This window comes from Plasmodium vinckei (genome assembly GCF_900681995.1).
Source record: "Plasmodium vinckei vinckei genome assembly, chromosome: PVVCY_09".
Classification (NCBI taxonomy): Eukaryota; Apicomplexa; class Aconoidasida; order Haemosporida; family Plasmodiidae; genus Plasmodium; species Plasmodium vinckei.
Window position 1 is genome coordinate 60,021 of NC_051301.1, and position 22,594 is coordinate 82,614.

General features: G+C 22.2%; 6 protein-coding genes across 6 annotated transcripts; 4 read left to right on the top strand and 2 right to left on the bottom strand.

The window, feature by feature from the left end:
• Positions 1-1,746: 1,746 nt before the first annotated feature.
• On the bottom strand, positions 1,747-2,932 carry PVVCY_0900170 (haloacid dehalogenase-like hydrolase, putative; the record flags this gene model as incomplete). Its single annotated transcript, XM_008627643.2, has 2 exons — positions 1,747-2,736; positions 2,861-2,932. 2 exons carry the CDS (start codon positions 2,930-2,932, stop codon positions 1,747-1,749), a joined length of 1,062 nt encoding a protein of 353 aa, XP_008625865.2.
• A 2,487-nt stretch (positions 2,933-5,419) lies between these two features.
• PVVCY_0900180 (fam-a protein) lies at positions 5,420-6,980 on the top strand (the record flags this gene model as incomplete). The annotated part of the gene is made up of 6 exons (XM_037634301.1): positions 5,420-5,553; positions 5,708-5,939; positions 6,028-6,097; positions 6,249-6,358; positions 6,462-6,686; positions 6,837-6,980. The coding sequence occupies 6 exons, from the start codon at positions 5,420-5,422 to the stop codon at positions 6,978-6,980; spliced, it is 915 nt and encodes a 304-aa protein (XP_037490413.1).
• Positions 6,981-7,822: 842 nt separating this feature from the next.
• On the bottom strand, positions 7,823-8,355 carry PVVCY_0900190 (PIR protein CIR protein, fragment; the record flags this gene model as incomplete). The annotated part of the gene is made up of 2 exons (XM_037634302.1): positions 7,823-8,191; positions 8,344-8,355. The coding sequence occupies 2 exons, from the start codon at positions 8,353-8,355 to the stop codon at positions 7,823-7,825; spliced, it is 381 nt and encodes a 126-aa protein (XP_037490414.1).
• A 2,708-nt stretch (positions 8,356-11,063) lies between these two features.
• Positions 11,064-12,362, top strand: PVVCY_0900200 (lysophospholipase, putative; the record flags this gene model as incomplete). The annotated part of the gene is made up of 1 exon (XM_037634303.1): positions 11,064-12,362. One exon carries the CDS (start codon positions 11,064-11,066, stop codon positions 12,360-12,362), a length of 1,299 nt encoding a protein of 432 aa, XP_037490415.1.
• Positions 12,363-14,350: 1,988 nt separating this feature from the next.
• Positions 14,351-18,127, top strand: PVVCY_0900210 (erythrocyte membrane antigen 1; the record flags this gene model as incomplete). The annotated part of the gene is made up of 2 exons (XM_037634304.1): positions 14,351-14,443; positions 14,594-18,127. The coding sequence occupies 2 exons, from the start codon at positions 14,351-14,353 to the stop codon at positions 18,125-18,127; spliced, it is 3,627 nt and encodes a 1,208-aa protein (XP_037490416.1).
• Positions 18,128-20,500: 2,373 nt separating this feature from the next.
• On the top strand, positions 20,501-20,845 carry PVVCY_0900220 (early transcribed membrane protein; the record flags this gene model as incomplete). The annotated part of the gene is made up of 1 exon (XM_008627621.2): positions 20,501-20,845. The coding sequence occupies one exon, from the start codon at positions 20,501-20,503 to the stop codon at positions 20,843-20,845; it is 345 nt and encodes a 114-aa protein (XP_008625843.2).
• Positions 20,846-22,594: the final 1,749 nt, after the last annotated feature.

Below are 22,594 nucleotides of genomic sequence, written 5' to 3' on the forward strand. Positions count from 1 at the left end.
TTAGTAAAATATATATCATTGGTACATTTATAATGCACTCTTATATGTTATTGATTTATCATTCATTCAATAAAGCATATATTTATATATCTCTGTTATAAAATACCATTATATTTTATATAATTTTTTACTGAATATTTATAAAAAACAATTGTATGTAGCATATAACAAGGATTTAAGTGGGGCAATTATTATATTTTTAAAAATATTACTATTAACTTTTACAATAATAAATAATTTTATAAAATATATATTTTTTAATCATTCATTATGTTAGTGATGTTTTTATTCTTAGAATTATATAAATCAATTTAGAATTGAAAATTAGTCATTCTGATAACATCATATATATATTATAATAATAGTAATAAACGAATTTAATTGTTTATTATTGTTATATATTAATATTTACTTAAATATAGTACCATAAGCATCTGAATATTACAAACAATATAAAATATTAATTAAATTTATCATTCTATGGTGTTTCTTTTTCTTTTATAGACAAAAAAAAACAACAAAAAAAATTAACAAAAAAAATAAATTAATAAATGGTGCAGGGTTTCTTGCATAAGTTTGTATATATATAACCTAATATAAATATTATTAGTTCAAATCAAATATATTATTATGTACCTTTTCGACAAAAATAATATTTAATTACATAAGATTTCACATTAAAGAGTATTTAAATACTAGTTATTTGTAGAATATTTTACTATTTTATATCTATAGTGTATGTTTCATGTATTACTACAAATGTTAGATGTATAAAATGTCTTTTATAAATATCGTTGTATTGTAGATTCTGATCGATATTTTATGAACCTATATTTATGATTACCTATTATATATTGGTAATATGCTAATCTGAATATATATTGTAATGTAAAGGAATATTCAAAATAAAACTAATTATAATTTGTACCCTCATATATCATAATATGTTCATTTTATGAATATTTTTATTTAACAATAATTCGTATTTGTAAATCCTATTTTTTAACTTAAATTATAGTTTCTCCGATAAAACTGTAATAAGCATTTTGTGTGTGAATTTATAATCGGATTCATTTTGATTAATTTGTATGCTCTATAATATGGTCGGATTAATACATATATTTTATAATATTAATGAAATATATTTTAATATGCATTTATAAATTGCAGATACATAAACTGTAAATCAATATCCGACAAATCGACGTTATTTATAACGCAAACGCAATAAATATTTATGAAAACATTTTTTATAATGTCTAAAAAAGCACACTATACGAAATTATTTCATTATTTTATATTGTTAAAATTTTAAAACAGTTAAAATGAACATGCTATGATATATATAATTCAATATAACCCTGAACCCCAAAACCAAATAAAGCCAACATACTATTTCTCCTTTCATAAAACCTACATTTATGTATATATTTGGAGGCATACTTCAATATATATAGTATAAAATTGCATCTCTACAATAAGGGTTATTAAAAAGTTAAAAACAAACATAAATGAGCCATAAACTATAAAAACTCAAAATAAACATATATTATGATTGCATATAAATGTAGAAGGAAACAAATTAATATTTAATTAAAAATTTTAATAATAGTATTGATAGTAATATTTACTATAACACTAATGAGGATAATGGAAATAATAGGAGTCATAGCGATCCATTTAATAACCATTATTTTAATTCTATAGAATTTTATATGTATGCTTATCTTTTTCGATTTTTTTGTTTTAAATATCACAAAATGTTCGTAGTGCATGATGTACCGCATCATCATTGTTTGATGGACCTACATATTTTGCGCATTCCTTTATTTCACTAGCAGCATTCTGTACTGCTATTGAAGTTCCTACGCCTTGTAGCATCTCTATATCGTTTTCAGCATCTCCTATAGCTAATGCTTCATTTAAACTTATATCGAAATGTTTGCATAATGCTTTTACACCTTCAAATTTATTTGTATTATGAAGAATCAATTCTATATATGTTTTAAATGTGTTAACTACACGAATTCGATCCGAAAATTTATCTTGATACATTTTTATTACACTTGATAAGTTTTCTTTATCTAATCTAATACCAATTTTGTATATTTTTGTATTTTTTAATGTTTCTTCATCAATAATATCAGGCATTATAGGTACAATATTCAAATATTCATCAATATATCCATTATTTTCAAAAACATGTGTTTTTTCTAAACTACACCAAAACATACGTCTAATGAAATTGTTTTCCTTTGAAAAATTATATATATCCATTACTAATTTTTCATCTATATAATTATCAAGCATTATGTCACCATTAGGGCCATAAGTGATACCGCCGTTGAAATATATTCCGGGCACTAAACTTAAATTATTTTTTTTAACATCTTTTCCTATTACATAATTAGCTAAATGCATTGGACGACCAGTAGCAAAAACTATTTTTATTCCTTTATTTTGTGCCTTTACTAAACTTTCTATATTTAATTTGGATATTTTATAACGGTCATTTAATAATGTTCCATCTAAATCGATAAAAACGATTTTTATATTATTTTTTAAATTATTTTTATCGACAGGCTTCCCATTTATATCTCTTACGAGCACTTCATAATTTGATTGGTCTTCATAAACTGGTTGGTCTTCATGTACTTCTACTCCTACTTTATCGTTTTCGAGTTCAGATAGCAATCGATTCGATTTTGTAATCATAAATCCATTATTATTTTTTTTCTAAAAATACATAAATTTTGAATATATTTAAAATTAAATTTTATTTTGTAATGTAAAATATCACCATAATATAAATTTTATCACAATAAACCAATATTTATAAATTTAACATATAATATTTTACCTCGTTACTGTGTCCTTCGCATAAGCACATTAAAAGAAGAGATAAACTTATTTCTATTAATTTGAGATTCATTTTTGCAGTACATATTTATTTTTTTTAATATCATAAAAAAATTTTAAGAAATAAAAAAAATTGTCTTTTTATATATAAAATATCATACTAATTTTTTATTTACTTATATTTGTACCTATGATGTTTGATATTAATTATGTCAATTTACTGTATATAATAGCATTGTTTATTTACATTAATTTGATATAAAGCTATAAATATATGAAAAATTCATACAAAGTATTGTTAAATATTTAATAATACAATTTAATTATTATTTTTTTAATTAATATTTTAAAAAAATTTATATTATTTCTCCAAAAAAAATATATATTGTCGATCCAACAATGTATATTTATTTTTAATTGTAATATATAATTAAATTAACAACATATATCCACAATAAACATGTAGTATGTCTAATTATTTTAGTAGCACATTAGAGCTTAATAATATCAAAAATAATACTAAATTGAAATAATTCAATTGAGTTTAGCTATATATTTTTTCTTAGCATCCATTTTATAATTTTTTGTATTATTATATTTTCATATTATAACTTGAATTATTTCCTTTTTCTTAATTGAATTTTACCATATTTTTTAGTATAATCCTTATTTTTCTTTTATATATTGCTCAATTTTTATTGTATTATTAAAAATGTTTGAAATATAATAATATTTTATAGATATCGTTGTATTATCGAATATTGATCTATATTTTATGAATATCTATTATATATTAGTAATATGGTTAATTATTCATCAATATTTCAGTATTAACACATATGAGCTATATTATAAACAAATACTTTAAACGAATCTTATTATAATTTTGTAAGTTCATAAACAATATTAAATCACAAATGTTGTATCATCCAAATAAGAAATTTTGTTAAATACAAATATTCGTCAAATAAACATAATTTATGTTATATATATGTACTAATATAATTTCAAATGTGGTGATTCACATTTCTTATATAATAGACAGTTATAATAAATAATATCACGACTCAATATATATGGCGAACTCAAAATTAAAAACAAATACAAAATACCGATATTATACTTCAACATACTTAATATTTAAGTTATAAAATTCAAATCCAAGTGTTATCATTTATGAAAATATATTTGTTTATTGGCCCCTTTTTATATTAACGCTTATGCCCATTTTATTTATTACAAATTTAAGCTTCATTTAGGGAATAAAATACAGGAATCATAATATATGCGCTTTTTCGTTTAATAATTTATTATATATATTAAATAAAATGTAAGTATATTCCTTCACCCTAAAACCAATGTGCATAATACAAAAAGCACAATATTTTGAACACCTTAACACTAAGAAAAATATAATTAAAAAAAAAATTTTTTTCGTATATAAATGCTCTATAGTTTATTTTACATATTTTTTTTTATTGTATTTTTATTTATATATTTTTTATATTTTGTAATGTTTTATATTTTATTTTGCTACATAAAAAATATTTTATTATAATTTGCATCAATTTACAAGAAATATTGTATATCATTACTTCACCAACAATATATAATTTTGATCGCCTAGGGAATAATATTGGGACAGTTGTATTAATATTAAAAGTAAAAAATATAATCACAAAACACGTGATTCATTCACCATAATGCAAAATTTAGCATGCTATTGTTATGATGAATTGAAATACTATTATTGCAGTTATAGTAGTTGCAACCATATATAAATAATATACATAATTTCAGATAAATTAAACTCTTTAATACATAAAAATATAAAAAACATGTATACTCAATAAAGATGAAAAATCCCAAAACAAATATCTATTTTATACAATTACTATTATATTACTCCATTATGCCCGTTTTTTATTCATTGCATGCATATCTATAATCATAACTATCCCAAATAATATATTGGAAAATACCATTAAAACTAATATTTATTTTTTATACTGTTGCTCTCTTTTTATATTTTAAATTATCGGTTTTCATTAGGTAATGCGCTGATGTATGCATACATTTTTTTTTCAAAATGCATGTAAATGCATACATAATCCTATATATATAGAGAGATATTGTAAAACTATTCTTTAATTTGGGGGAATAAACTATAAAAAAAATATGTATTCTTCATAACGCGTAACATATAAAATATTATATATAATTAAATTTACTTTTTTAAATATTATTATAATGTTAGAAAAATTAAAATCATAATATTTTTGATGCTCTATAATTTGTATAAATTATTTTTATTCCCTTGCAACTAGTTCATTTAAATAAAAAATAAGTCAAATTTGTAAACCTGATAAAACATAAGCATTAAAAATTTGAGATAAAAATTTGTCATTTAAATGATTATATAAATTTATTTTTTTATTTTTGAATAAGTATTAATTTTTTAAAATTTCCTTGGATATTCTTTTGCTTTTATTTTAACTATACTTATATAACGTGTTTTTACAACTTTTAAATTAATATTTGTTTATTTATCAAGTCCAAAATGAATAGAGGCTATATTAAGACCGTTTTTTTTGTTTTAAGCTTGGTCGTATGTGCCATCAATAACACACTTGCAAGCCAACCTGCTCTAAAGGCTGCTAATAAAGCCAAAATCACTGAACAAAGAAAGACTGCGTATGAAAATACGGAAAAAAAATATATAATATAAATATGCATATTCGCTAACCCCGTGACTTCATAACGATTAAATATTCAAAATTCCATTTTATAAATTCATTTCTTTCTTTTTTTTACGCATAAAAAATAATCTCACTTTAACCAATAATAGCGCGGATGCAAAACGTGAGGAATATAAACGCAAGTTATGTAAAGACCCTGAAGAAACTCAACTTGCAATGAACTATGCAAACGAAAATGCGGCACTTTTACTAAAAGTTGCTGAGAGTATGGATGGTTTCACGTTCGAGCATAAATACGGTCAATATTGTGAAACAGATTCCAAGAAATTAGAACGTGTGGACGTTGACAGATTTCATGCGACGATTAAAGGCCATTATATGGTATAAAATACCAAACAATATTTAATATATAAAAATAAGTTAAAATTAAATAATCATTATTATATATATCCATATTTTTTTTCATTAGTACTCTTCCACAATAAATAAGATATGGGATTACGCTGATTTCCAAAAATTGGATTTCAAATTTATTCATGGTACATAAAAATAATCAATTAATAAATTTAATATGTGGTTATCACTCTTTATGGATGCTTGAATTTTACTATTGCTTACCTGTTATTTTTATTAATATTTTGCTATCTTCATAATATTTCACTTATATGTGAAAAATAATAATTTTTTTAGGAAATCCTGTTCGTATATACAACTCAGATCTAGTTTTGTTTGAAAAATATGTACAAGATGAAATATCATCAATCAAAAAAAAAAAATATGCTTTAGGCGCAAAAGTTCAAGTAAATATATTTTTTTCCATTATCCCTCTTAAAATTATATTATTCATATTATTATACATTAATTTATACAATACATATATTTTTTTATTCATTAATTTTGTAGGTATCAGATGACATAACTGTAATTCTTTGTCCTACAAGAGTTATAAGATATGAATTGGATATCCATGGAAATATTAATACGAAAGAAATGTTAGAAAATTCAAAATCAATCTATCATGATGACATGGATCCTGATGAAGCATTATCGAAGTTGAATTCTACCTTGTCCGGGCTTATTATTAAAAAAGGCAACAATGATCTAATTAATATTACTTATGTCAACGTTGTAAGCAATCTCAAAAAATAATAACATAATATTTTTATTCTCATTTTAACACTAATCTAAAATTTATTTTCTGTTTAAGTCATATATTTTATAATATTCCCACAAAAAATATTGACATATTTTATATATTTATACATTTTTTTTTCGTAGTATTTGAATTATGATCATAATATCGATTTTTATAGCGATCGAAAACATGGAAATACTATACATAGGAGTATTATGCAGATAGCATACTGGGGAGGAGAGAATAAATCACAATATTCCCCAGGTAAATTTCTTTCATTATATTAATATTGGGATACATATATTAATAAAATTAATTCATCTTTATACGTAGTGCCTATTTAAATTACCATCACAACAGTTTGATCGTTTTAAAAATGATTGTTTAGTATGTAATTTATTGTTCCTTTTGAATTAAAATATATTGAATGTGTTTAATTTTGTAACGAAATCAAATAATTAATGCTATAATTAATTACATTTTTTGCATGATTACCTTATATATTAGTTTGATCCCTTTTTTACCGTTCAAAATTCATGTTTCGTACTTTTATTATTATCATAAAACTTAAAACGTGCTAATAATTAAGTGTATATCAATATAGACATATCATAAAATATATAGATCACCACCTTCAAATTAATATACTTATGATCTACTTTTACCTTTATTATTTATATTTTTTCCTTAAATATTGTCTTTGAAGTCGTTTATCAAATACGAATAATGAATACTAATATAAAAATGGTAAATATATTATATATTTTTTGATAATCACATATAAGGAATCACGAAAATAATTTTTAAACATTATATTATGAGTTTCTTATTATTTACCTTATAAGCAAGTCCCAAGAAAACTGGCATTGCAAAAAAGATCGATAAAACTGGAATTAATGTGTTAGTTATCGATGAGTTTGGTGATATAACTTCAGAATCATGCATAGTATATTGCACAGAAAGTTTTTCAGAACCTTTTGCAGAAGATTGCATTTATTCTATAGTTGAAAGGGGTGAAAAATTGTTAGATTGAGCAACATTACATTTATTTTTAAAATTATCGTAATCATTTGATAAAGTATACAATGTTTGAATATATGAACTATTTCTAGTAATATCAGAATCTTCATTAAGTTCTGTATATTTTTTTAACAAATTCATTAGCTTTTAGAGAACATTTTGTGCAATTTGACTTATCTGTATCAATTTCAGTATACATGACACATAATAATATTAATGCATCATATAATTTAGACACAATTTTAATATCCATATTGATCAAATTTTGTTTTTTATTTATAACATCTTCATAACTTTTATAAGATTCAACACCAATTATATCATTAATATACTCCTTATCATTACCCTTTATATGCTTATCATAAAAGTCTTTTATACTGCTGATTTGATTTTGTTTATTTTTATTTAGTTTATAACTTGACCATAAAATATCATATGCAGCAAGTTTATCATCTTCTAAAACATCCTCAACGCCGCTCTTAAATTAAGTTAGGAATGCTATAAAAGAAGAGCTAACTATTTCTTCATAAGAAAAGCATTCTTTTTTAGTCACATTTTTCTTGTAAGAACAATAAACATTATGTGCATTATCATATTGAATATATCATTCTGAATCACTCCTTTCCAAACGAAACAATTCATTAGTATCTTTAATTGATTCACGCTAGAAATATATTATACAAAATAATAAAAGACATAAATATATTAATAATACACAAGTAATGAGACATAACGAACATTTTAACAATTTAAATACGATATATATTATCTCTTAATAGTACTATATTTAAAATATAAAATTATAAGTTTGTATATATATAATAACCTAATAAAAATATTATGAGTTCAAATAAAAATTATTATTACGTGCCTTTTTGATCAAATTAATATTTAATTATATGAAACTTTCACAATAAAATATCATTTCAATATTATTTATTAGTAGAGTATTTTATTAGATTATTTGTATAGGTATATAATAACAATATTTTGTCTATTATATTATTTATAATTATTGGAACAAAATATGGCATATATTTAATTAATATACTTATGTTTTTTCTTTTCTTTATTTTAAAATATAATTTATTTATACCTCAAAACTATAAAATGTATAAATTAATAGTTATTAATCTAATATTATACCCTTATGAAAAATAAATAAAAGCCTATAAAACTATTTCTATTAATACTAATTAATTTTCATACAAAAAGAAAATAGTAACTGCAATTAAAACTTAAAAAATATTGTATATATAGTTTAATTTTTATTGTATTATTAAAAATGTTAGAAATACAATAATATTTTATAGACATCGTTATATTATCGAATCTCAATAGATATTTTGCAAATCTATATTTCATTATTATCTATAATTAATTTATAATGTGTTTAATTAACATTAAAAATAAAATCATTAATATGAATGTATATTGTTATGTAGACAATTTTTCCAAATGAATTATCTTATAATTAATACGCATCCTCATATATAATGTTATTATTACAGTTCAGTTGACATAACATAATTTAAATTAAAGTAATTGTGACACATATTATAAGTATTACTAAACAAAATGTTCATCAAATAAAGAAACATATTGCGTTATGCATAATTCAATATAGTTCCTGATTAACAAGTTTTATATAATAGACAATTATAACATAGCACAATGCGATTTCATATATACCCAATGTCTATATTAATATATGCAATATAGACATTTTATTTTAATCATATTAAATCAATATTAACACTCAATTATATATATTATAACTTATGAAAAAATGTTATACAACCTCTTTCATATTAATGGATATGCCTCTTTTTTGATTGCATATTTGAACTTTTGAACTTCATCACGTGATTAAACATATGCGATTGTACATATATTTAATCGCATTTACAGATCAATAAATGCTATTCAACTATAAATAAATTAATAAAAATATAGCCCTAACTCAAAACATATATTTCATAAAACCAAACTATAACCCATAGTACAGAACAATGACCCACAATACGAGTTTCCCAAAATGCAACTATAAACCCGAATCCTGCTTTTTAGGGGTTGTAATATATCGGAAAATATTAAATAATTAAATATATTAAATACATTTGTTTTTTCACGTCTTGGTAATTTAAAATATTACGAACAATAACACTTAAAAACACTATATTATATACATTTTTATATAATATTTAAAAATAGCGATTCACTTTTTTTCTTCTATTTTGAATAGTTTTTAGTTTGTTAATTTATGCTAAATATAATAGTATGAATTGATTCAATTGTTATAATAATCTAAATTATAAACACATAAAATGAAAAAAATTATTTTTTAGATATGTTTGTAAAGCTTATGGTTAAAATTATATCATACATTTTAACAATATGCTATTAATTGTAGACAATAATTTTGAGGTAAATAAAATGTTTATTGTCTTAAATGAAAAAAATATGTAAATATTTTTATATATTTTCTTATAGTGTATAATTAATGTCATAAATCATTAACAGTTGTAAAGTATTATGCCTATTATAACATTTCTTTCGAGGAATTATTATACTTATTATAATTAAAAAATTATATTAATAATATATATTTTTTTATTTATGTTAACTTAAACATGATTGTTATTATATCGAAGTAAAAATAAAAAAAAATTTTTGGTTGTCGTTTTTTTTCGTTACTTTTATAAATAAATATGCTATGCATATCGTATTTGATCGCTATTATTTTTTAAGTAAAAACATTATATAAATCATTATTTATTAATAAAAAAATAATATATATAAATTATATATTTTAAATATATATTTTTTATAAGACCAAATTTGAACTATCGAAATTAAGAAAATTAAAAAAATATAAAATAAATTACCGAAAAACAAACAATACATAATTATTCGTATTAATCCTATTATATCAATTGATATTTCATCTGGTTACATGAAATACTCTAAAAAGTACTGAAAATAAAATAAAGAGCTATAATTATAAACTTTTTTCCATTTTTTATAATTTGTTTATAATTTGTTATATTATTATAATATACATCCAATTCTATTAATATTATTTGATCCTAATTCAATATGTATGTAAAGTTTGCATATATAAATTTGTATAAAGCCATAATATGATTTAATATGGTATATTTTGTGTTAATAATTTGTATACATACATTTGAAAAGTAAAATTTTAATTATATACGCATATATGTATACAGTTTATGCGAAAACAAAGGTATTCACTATTTAAAATACCTTATTAAAAGGGAAAGTAGTATATATATATATATATTTTTTTTTTGGATGTATAATGGATTATTATACTCATAATATTGATGATGGAAGAAATTGAATTGAATAATGATGAATTAAGGAATAAAACATGTAATTTAGATGGTGATCCTAAGGTAGGTTGGTTATGTAACAAAAATGGTTTACTTTTAAAAACATATGGATGGATAGTTAAAAATGCTATAGGAATTATATTGTTAATACATGGATACAAAGGTCATGCTCGATTAAATTTTATGAAAATAAATTTAAAAATGCCAAATAAAAATGAAGGCTTAGTAGTAGACAATAATAATTACTACATTTATAAAGATAGCTGGATTGAAAAATTTAATCAAAGCGGTTATTCAGTATATGCATTAGATTTACAAGGACATGGCGAATCCCAATCATTGGGAAATATAAGAAGCGATATTAATTGCTTTGATGATCTAGTTGATGATGTAATACAATATATGAATAAAATTCAAGATGAAATTGCAAGTGAAAATCAAACGGATGATGAATCTTATGATATAGTGCCAGCTAAAAAAAAAAGGCTTCCTATGTATATTATGGGGTATTCAATGGGAGGAAATATTGCTTTAAGAATATTACAATTATTAGGGAAAGCAAAAGAAAATAACATCAATTCTGGAGATTCAAATAACTGCAAAAAGTTTAATACCATATTAGACAATTCTACTAATATTAGTGAAATTGACAATGATATGAATAATTATAATGATTATGATTCCGATAATTCCTGTGCTAGTACCTCTGCTATGACAAATGCTATTACTAGCGCCAGTGATAAACATGAAGGATACTATAATTATTTAGATAAATTAAATATTAAAGGTTGTGTGTCTTTATCTGGTATGATGATAATAAAAACATTATTGAATGAAAAAATCAATTCATTTAAGTATGTTTATTTGCCTATGATAGACTTCATGTCTAATCTCGCGCCTCATGCACTAATTCCGATATTCCGCTATAAAATATCCAAATATTCTTTTAATATATATAAACACGATAAATTTCTAAATACCAATGGAATATCATTTAAATGTATGTCTGAACTTATAAAAGCAACGATCACATTGTACAGTGATATTAATTATATTCCAAAAGATATTCCTTTATTATTTGTGCATTCAAAAGATGACACTGTTTGTTATTATAAAGGGACAGTTCTGTTTCATGATAAAGCAAATGTTGATATAAAAAAATTATATATTGTTGGTGGTATGAACCATGAAATAACGGTAGATCCAGGAAATGAAGAAATTTTAAACAAAATTATTGAATGGATTAGTAATTTAAGAAACAATGGTGAAGACGAAATAGAAGATAAATAAGAAAATTATATATAAATGTGCGTTAATAATGCTTATATTGATTATTGTTTTGTGTTTTTATAAACATAAACGTAACGTTTTCAATTAATTTTTTAAGTCAAAACAAGAAAAAATCATAATAAATATATTATATCTTTTTACATTATATATATGTTTTTTGTTACTTCAATTTTTTTTTAAATTTAATTTGTATATAATGATTTTATTTGCAATTTTAAGGTGTTATATAATGTTAATTTGTGAATGCATACAAATTAAAACTAATTATATAATAACTTTACTTTTAATTAGTTTTTATGTTCTTATAATTAATAAAATGGTATTAAAATAATAATTATTATATTTATTTGATGCTTCTTTATATGTAAGACAATTTTAAGGACAACAAATTGGAGAATAAAATTTAGTATTAGAATATCATTTTTAAAATATAATGTTGTTCAACCAATTTAAATTGGATAAGTATTATTACGTAAATTTGTGGAAAAACATTATTTAAATGTGTTTATATTTTTGTTATATAATAGGATTTCTTAGGGAGTATATGTATTTCATAAGGAAAATAGACAACCGATTTCTTAAAATAATAATATTACTACTTTTTATATGTAATATAGGTACATCTATAATGTATTTATATTAGTTTTGTCGTGTATATGTTATTTCATTCACTCTGGTTGATATAAATATATTTTGTAAAATTATCAATAATGAACAAACATAAAAATCCGTTATAAGACAGAATATATATCAAAATGTAAAATTATGTATTTTATAAATATCCATATAAAATATGTATAATCAGTGCTATTTATAATAAATAAATTCATGAAATTGCATATTAATGCTCCAGAGTTCATGGTTATAATAAATTACATTTATCATAATATGTTCATTTTATGAATATTTTTATTTAACAAAACCTCTTATTTATATGCCCCATTTTTTAATTTAAATTATAGTTTTCTCGATAAAATTGTAATAAACATTTTATATATGAAGCTATAAAAATATAATCTGATTCATTTTGAGTAATTGCTTATGCTATAATATGGGCGGACTAATATGTATATTTTATAATATTAATGAAATAATTTTTTTATCTATTTTAGTATGCAATTATAAATTGAAGATACATAAAATATAAATCAATATTCGACAAATCGACGTTATTTATAATATAATAAAGATTTATGAAAGCATTTTTTATAATGCCTAAAAAAGTATATTATAAGAAATTATTTCAGTTCCATAAAAAATTCGTTTTTTTTTTTTTTTTATTTCATTATTATATGTTGTTAAAATTTTAATTTATATTAATAGAAATAATTTTGTATACTTTTATTTATTTGCCATAAATATATATATTAAATTATTTTTATCAATTAATAAGTTTATTGTGATATATATTAAATTTAAAACGATTAAAATAAACATACTATGATACATATATATAATTCAATATAACCATAAGCCCTCATGTAAAAAAAGGCATACAAATTTTATATAGTTGTATTTTTTTCTTAAAATATAATAAAATATGTTTTTTACATTTCCATTTAATTTTTAAGCAATTAAATTAATTTATATAAAGTAATAAAAATATATTTTTTTTTTAATTATAAAAACCATTTTATAAAACGATAATTAAGACTTAATAGAATTAATCTTGTTCAAATATTAAAACATAATAATTAAATATTATTTTTATGTAATAATTGTATTTGTTTTTTAATTTTTTTAGTGTTTTATAATATAAATTTTTTAATTTTTACCGTGTTTTAATTTCCTCAAAATGTTTGTTTAAATATATATATGCTATATTGTAGTATTAATATTAACTTCAAGTTACTAAAATATATATAATTGTTTTTTATTCCCTTACTAGCATATATATATGCCATTGCGTTTGAATTGAGTATCTATATAATATAATCTCGCAATCTTATGTTTGAGTTGGCAATAATGCAAATTAAGCACTGTTGAAGATGAAAGGAATGCCATTAGGCCTGATTTCCTCAATACTATTTAGTATAGTTTTAGCAGATGTCAGCTCGGGTTCAAAGTCTACCACGGGTTGCGTAATATAAGAAAAAACCACAAAACACACATCATATTATATATATATAAATATGTCTATACTAATTGATTTAATTAATTTTGTATATAAATATAATAATAAATTAACATTACAATATCTGATGCATTTTTTATTTTGTTGTTTTTTTTAGTTTTCGTTCTTAAAAAAAAAAATAAAGAAAAGCAATAAAACGGCAGATGAACCAGTTGAAGTCAAAGTCAAGGAGGAGCATGACTCTAATATCCCAGATATCAAATTTATAGATGAATACGATCCACCGGTAATAGAAATTTACAAAATACCTCAAACTAGATTAAGTGAGCCCTTTACATCAGAAACCGATGGTACTACCGTTGATAAAGTGACCGGATTTTTAAGAAGAGAAAATGATTCCAAAAGGAAAGGATACTATATTAGACCATATGAAGAAGACTATGAACATATGATTAAGATTAAGGTTATACCCCTTAAGTACAATTATCAATTCACCCAAAAGAACGAATATAAACAAAGTGACGTCCCCCCTCCAATACCTAAGATGCCTAAAAAGCAAGAATTACCTAAAAATCAAGAATTACCTAAAAATCAAGAATTACCTAAAAATCAAGAATTACCTAAAAATCAAGAATTACCTAAAAATCAAGAATTACCTAAAAATCAAGAATTACCTAAAAATCAAGAATTACCTAAAAATCAAGAATTACCTAAAAAGCAAGAATTACCTAAAAAGCAAGAATTACCTAAAAAGCAAGAATTAAGTACAATATGTGAAGAAGAATCAAGTACGGTATATGAAGATACAGAAGAATTAGATGAATTTACATCATGTCTCGGAGATGGAGAAAATGAATACGGAGATGATAAAAATGAAAATGATAGAGAATGTGAACAAATTGAAAATGATAGAGAATATGAACAAATTGAAAGTGATAGAGAATATGCAGAAATTGAAAATGATAAAGAATATGAAGAAAATGAAAATGAAGACGAAATTGAAGAAAATAAAAGTCAAGAAGAATATGAACACATTGAAAGTCACGACAAAGTTGAAAATAATGAAAATGAGATCGAATATGAACAGATTGAAAATAAAGACGAGGTTGAGGAAAATGAAAATGATAGAGAATGTGAACAAATTGAAAGTGATAAAGAATATGAAGAAATTGAAAGTGATAAAGAATATGAAGAAATTGAAAGTGATAAAGAATATGAAGAAATTGAAAGTGATAGAGAATATGAAGAAATTGAAAGTGATAGAGAATATGAAGAAATTGAAAGTGATAGAGAATGTGAACAAATTGAAAATCACGATGAAGCTGAAAATGAAAGTAAAATCGAATATGAAGAAAATAAAAATCAAGACGAGGTTGAGGAAAATGAAAATGATAGAGAATGTGAACAAATTGAAAGTGATAAAGAATGTGAACAAATTGAAAGTGATAAAGAATATGAACAAATTGAAAGTGATAAAGAATATGAAGAAATCGAAAATGATAAAGAATATGAACAAATTGAAAGTGATAAAGAATATGAAGAAATTGAAAATGATAAAGAATATGAACAAATTGAAAGTGATAAAGAATATGAAGAAATTGAAAATGATAAAGAATATGAAGAAAATGGAAATCAAGACGAGGTTGAAGAAATTGAAAATCAAGACGAGGTTGAAGAAATTGAAAATCAAGACGAGGTTGAAGAAATTGAAAATCAAGACGAGGTTGAAGAAAGTGAAAATCACGATGAAGCTGAAGAAAGTGAAAATAAAATAGAATATGAAGAAAATGAAAATCAAGATGAGGTTGAAGAAAGTGAAAATCACGATGAAGCTGAAAATGAAAGTAAAATAGAATATGAAGAAATTGAAAATCAAGATGAAGTTGAAGAAAATGAAAATAAAGACGAATATGAACAAATTGAAAATCACGATGAAGCTGAAAATGAAAGTAAAATAGAATATGAAGAAATTGAAAATCAAGATGAAGTTGAAGAAAATGAAAATAAAGACGAATATGAACAAATTGAAAATCACGATGAAGCTGAAAATGAAAGTAAAATAGAATATGAAGAAATTGAAAATCAAGATGAGGTTGAAGAAATTGAAAATCAAGATGAGGTTGAAGAAATTGAAAATCAAGATGAGGTTGAAGAAATTGAAAATCAAGATGAGGTTGAAGAAATTGAAAATCAAGATGAGGTTGAAGAAATTGAAAATCAAGATGAGGTTGAAGAAAGTGAAAATCAAGACGAGGTTGAAGAAATTGAAAATCAAGACGAGGTTGAAGAAAGTGAAAATCAAGACGAGGTTGAAGAAATTGAAAATCAAGACGAGGTTGAAGAAATTGAAAATCAAGACGAGGTTGAAGAAATTGAAAATAAAGATGAGGTTGAAGAAATTGAAAATAAAGATGAGGTTGAAGAAAGTGAAAATAAAATCGAATATGAAGAAAATGAAAATAAAGACGAATATGAAGAAATTGAAAATAAAGATGAGGTTGAAGAAAGTGAAAATCAAGACGAGGTTGAACAAATTGAAAATCAAGACGAGGTTGAAGAAAGTGAAAATCACGATGAAGCTGAAAATGAAAGTAAAATAGAATATGAAGAAATTGAAAATCAAGATGAGGTTGAAGAAAGTGAAAATAAAGATGAAGTTGAAGAAAATAAAAATAAAGATGAGGTTGAACAAATTGAAAATAAGATCGAATATGAAGAAAATGAAAATAAAGACGAGGTTGAAGAAAGTGAAAATAAAATCGAATATGAACAAATTGAAAATCAAGATGAGGTTGAAGAAAGTGAAAATCACGATGAAGCTGAAAATGAAAGTAAAATAGAATATGAAGAAAATGAAAATCAAGATGAAGTTGAGGAAAATGAAAATGATAGAGAATATGAACCGATTGAAAATAAAGATAAAGTTGAATATGCACAAATTGAAAATGATAAAGAATATGAAGAAAATGAAAATGAAGACGAAGCTGAAATTGAAAATAAAGACGAGGTTGAAGAAAATGAAAGTAAAGTCGAATATGAACAAATTGAAAATAAAGACGAAGCTGAAATTGAAAGTAAAGACGAGGTTGAAGAAAATGAAAGTAAAGTCGAATATGAACAAATTGAAAATAAAGACGAAGCTGAAATTGAAAGTAAAGACGAGGTTGAAGAAAATGAAAGTAAAGTCGAATATGAACAAATTGAAAATAAAGATGAGGTTGAAGAAAATGAAAATAAAATCGAATATGAAGAAATTGAAAATAAAGACGAAGCTGAAATTGAAAATAAAGTCAAATGTGAAGAAAGTGAAAATAAAGATGTAGTTGAAAAAAATGAAATTAGAGACGAAATTGAAGAAGAAGAGGCAGAATCATATATCGGAGAAATTGAAGAAGAAGATGCAGAATCATATATCGGGGAAAGTGAAGGCGAAGGGGCAGAATCATATACCGGGGAAATTGAAGAAGAAGATGCAGAATCATATATCGGGGAAAGTGAAGGCGAAGGGGCAGAATCATATACCGGGGAAATCGAAGAAGAAGATGCAGAATCATATATCGGGGAAAGTGAAGGCGAAGGGGCAGAATCATATACCGGGGAAAGTGAAGAGGAAGATGCAGAATCATATATCGGGGAAAGTGAAGGGGAAGATGCAGAATCATATATCGGAGAAAGTGAAGACGAAGAATAAAATAAAACAATGGAATATATAAATAATGCATAAAGGAAATATGAAGCAATATAGTCATAAATGAACTATTGAAACATCACAATGAGGAAAAAGCGAAGCTATTATATATAATATATTTTTTTATTAAATAATAATATTAATAACAAAACAATTCAATGATTGCAAATGTTTCACGTTATATACTTTTTTAATTAATTAATTAAAATTATATATTTTTTTTTGTCTTTTTTAATTTTTAAAGGATGTTTTTTATATTCATACTAAACATATTCATATATATTTGTTTAGTATGATTTGTTTTTGTGCATACCATTTTTTTAATATGTTTAAATTTTGTCATCATTTTTAATTGCATTTGAATGCTATAAATGTTTAGTTTATTTCTCATGTAAAATAGTGCAATTAAATTTATTGCAGCTTGTTGTTTTTTTAATTAGTAAACAGTAAAACATATAATACCAGTAATTTAATTTAGTAATTATGTTTTGTCATATAATTTGATAGAATTATTATTCCCATTTAACTGTGAAAAATGCGATTATAAATACAGGGATGTTATATATATTACATTTTGTTCTAATGTTACAAAAAAAATCTATTATTCAAGTTATCCATACAACAGACACTGATGAAGGAAAACTATGAATAAAAACACATATATAATGGAATCAAATATCCTTTCATACATATATATATATATTACCATAATACTATTGACTCAATTAAATATATGTAATGTATCTATGAAATTGTCTATAGTATTATTCTATTAATAAACTTCAAAAGGTTAAAATTTATCTAATTTTACTTTCATTATATAAAATATAAACACATGTATATATTATAAAATTATACGAATGGAAATAATAAATACTATGATTATAGCATATGAATTTTCTTTATTTAATTATTAATTATTTTCGAAGCATTCTTTCATAAATTCTATACTATAAGTATATATAAAAAAAAATTCATATTAATATATATTTTATCGTTTTATTCAAATGTATATTTATTCATTTTTTAGCAATCAAAAGAAAAAACGATAATTGTCATGGGTTCAGCAAATATAAATGATCATCACCTTTCCAAGAAAGAATATAAAAACAAAATCAGGGTACATACTCGAACAAAAAACCCTGAATCATAAATCCGAAGTTACAAATATATACATAGATTATAATGAATTCATATTTATTTAATCTGTAATGACGACAGTTTGCTAAAAGCGTTGTATTTATTTATATATTAATTGTGTATATATTTACTTATTTGTTCGTTTACTAGTAGTTTTTCTTTATATTATTTACCTATTTTTACATATTATTATAAAATATTTCCCCATATTAATCTTACAAAACCATTAAGAATACCAAAATATATATAAATTTATATAAACTATAATAATTAGTATTATTTAAAAAGAACCACAAACTTTTAGCTATTATAATTCATTTATGTTGTCTCATTTGCTTAATGTGATATACATATCATGTCATTATAATAATGTTATGCTATTATATTAATCATTTATTATCACTATAAATTCCATGAGAGATATTTATGAATTAAGTGTTTTTAAAACAAACGATAATAAATTATAATATTTCCCAAAACTTTAATATTATGTATATATATGCATATATGTAATATTTTATTAGCTAGTATAATTTAATTTTCTAATAACAAGTATGAATGTAGAGGGTTTTAAAAAATTACCCTATTAAATTATATATTTTTTTTATTTAATGCAAGAAAAAGTCCAAAACAATAATTTATATAGAAGAATATTTAAAAATGTTGCGTATATATTAAAAAATATAGTATAATGCTTTATTTTATATACGGTGTTGTTTTTCTTAATTGTTTCTATCTTAAAATTTGATAATGGTTATCAAACAAATACCCAATTCCACTGACCATTTACCTTTAGCATTTATTATCTTTAAAATTGCAAAATTGCCCCGATAAAAAATTATAAAAAACCTATAAAATTTAGAAATTAATAATGGCACTATAATATTATTTAGCATATAAACCAAAAATGCATGAAAAAATTATCAATAACATGCAACTAAATTCAGTCAACATAATAAAATATAAAGCAATTAAGGAAAGAAATAATAAAAAAAATAATAAAATTAACAAATTATATATATAGATATATTTTCATATTACGTTTTCATTAAAAAAATATATTGTAAATACAATAATTTTTTTATCTTAAAAAAATATTAAATATTGTATTTTATTTTTAATTCTATTGTTATAATAAATTCTTATAATTGCATTAATTTCTCTTTATAAATTTATTATATTTTATTATTATTAATATTATTATATTTTAATTTTTTTAATTTTAATTTTACGAAAATGAAATTAACAAAAGCATTCTATTTTATTGCCTTTTTATTGGCCATAAACGTTTTAGTCCCAGGATCTAATAATTATGTTGAAGCTAAACCCAAAGGAAAAGGTGGTAACTCCCTTGCTAACAAAATTAAAAATAACAAAGCTGCAGTTATATCTACAATACTTACAACATTAGCATTAGCAGCAGCTGGTACTTATGGTGCACTCCATTATCATAAGAAGGGAGCCCCTAAAAAAAAACCCGCAGTACAAAATACTAAAGCAGCCCCCGCACCAGATAATAAAGCAGCACCAAAACCAGCTGGTACTACTACTCCCACAAGAGCATATCCACCAGGATACTAATTATAAACCTGATTGATATATTATCTATTTCATATCACATTATACAATAGACCAAAAATTCAAGTATATCATATACATTGTAAAAATTAATTGATATAATTAATTTAAACAAATCAATAAGATGGCAATAATTCGAAGCATTTAAATTTTTATATGCCATATATATATAATAATATATTGGATTTATTAAAAAGTGCCAATAATTGATATTGCAATCCCAGAACTTATGTTTTTACGTTTCCACAATAAAATTAATTAACGCAAAGCACTTTGAAAAAAACATTTCATTTTCCCGTTTTTTTTCCTTTTATTAGCATAAAAAATATATTTTTTATATAAAAATAATTTTATATTATTAATATTAAAAAATATATTTGCACATAACACATATATATGATCTTACTTGCGTCCTTTATAGTGAAAATAAATTGTGATTTATTATTTAATGCAATAGTACTGTGATATATATTTTTATCTGTAAGTGATATTTGATCGTAATTCCTATATAGTAATGAAATTAATGAATATGATTAGAATAATTCAATATAAAAGTTACATTGTATGTAATTATTTTTTTTATATTGTTATTCAAATCATATAATGCCAATATATTTTATGCATATACATATGTAACATTATAATAAACTACCTAAAACTGTGATAGCTTTAAAAAAATTTTATATACATTAATAGAAAAAATTAAATAAAATATAACATAAATATAAGCAATATAAGATAACAATTTATTTATTTTGTTTTGCTGCCATTGCATAATGGCATTGGAAATTATAGTATTAAAATAAACATATATGTATAATGAAAATAAGAGGTTTTGTTAAATAAAAATGTTCATAAAATAAAGTAAAACCATTATGTATCGTGATATATATAATTCATTATTATCCTAAATCATGATTAACACATCTTATATGATAGGCATTTGTAATATAACATATTAACTGCTATTATATATGGATAGCCAATATATAATATTAAAAAATAAAATGACAATATTTTATTTTAAACATATTTAATATATAAGTTATATAACATATTAGATAGAAAAATTATAAATTGCGAATGATGTGTTTATTATAAGATTCTTTTCATATCAATGTTTATTCCCCCCTTTTGGGTTACATATTTAGACTTCAATTATAGGCTAAAAATTGTGGGTTATGGTAAAATTGTTTTTTCTTTTAAAAAGTTGCGCTTATATATATTAAATAAACTTGCACAAACCAATAAATATAATAAATTTATTAAAAATTAAATAAAAATATAGCACATAATTATCAACATCAACACAAAGTTATACTACATAACACGAAATCTTTGAATATCCCCCCCTCAGCGCCTTGACATCGAGGACATTATAATTAAAAAAAATTCCTATATATATTCTTCTTTGTTTATTTACAACTTTATTCTTTCTATATAGTTATACATTTTTTATTTTAATATGTAGCATATACAATTTGTTTGCGGCATAGAACAGATATTTTATATTTCACAATAATTTACAAAAAGGCATATGCTCCAGACTTAGCAAATACATTATTTTTATCACCTCAAAAATTATATTCGAAAATTGTTATATAGTAAAATTGATATTAAAATTAATAAAGAAAATAAAATATAGCATGATATACCATAATAAAAAGTTACATTTTATATAAATTTTGTCATGCTATTGTTATAATGAATTATAAAATGTTATTATTGCATCAACAGCAATAACGGCAGTCA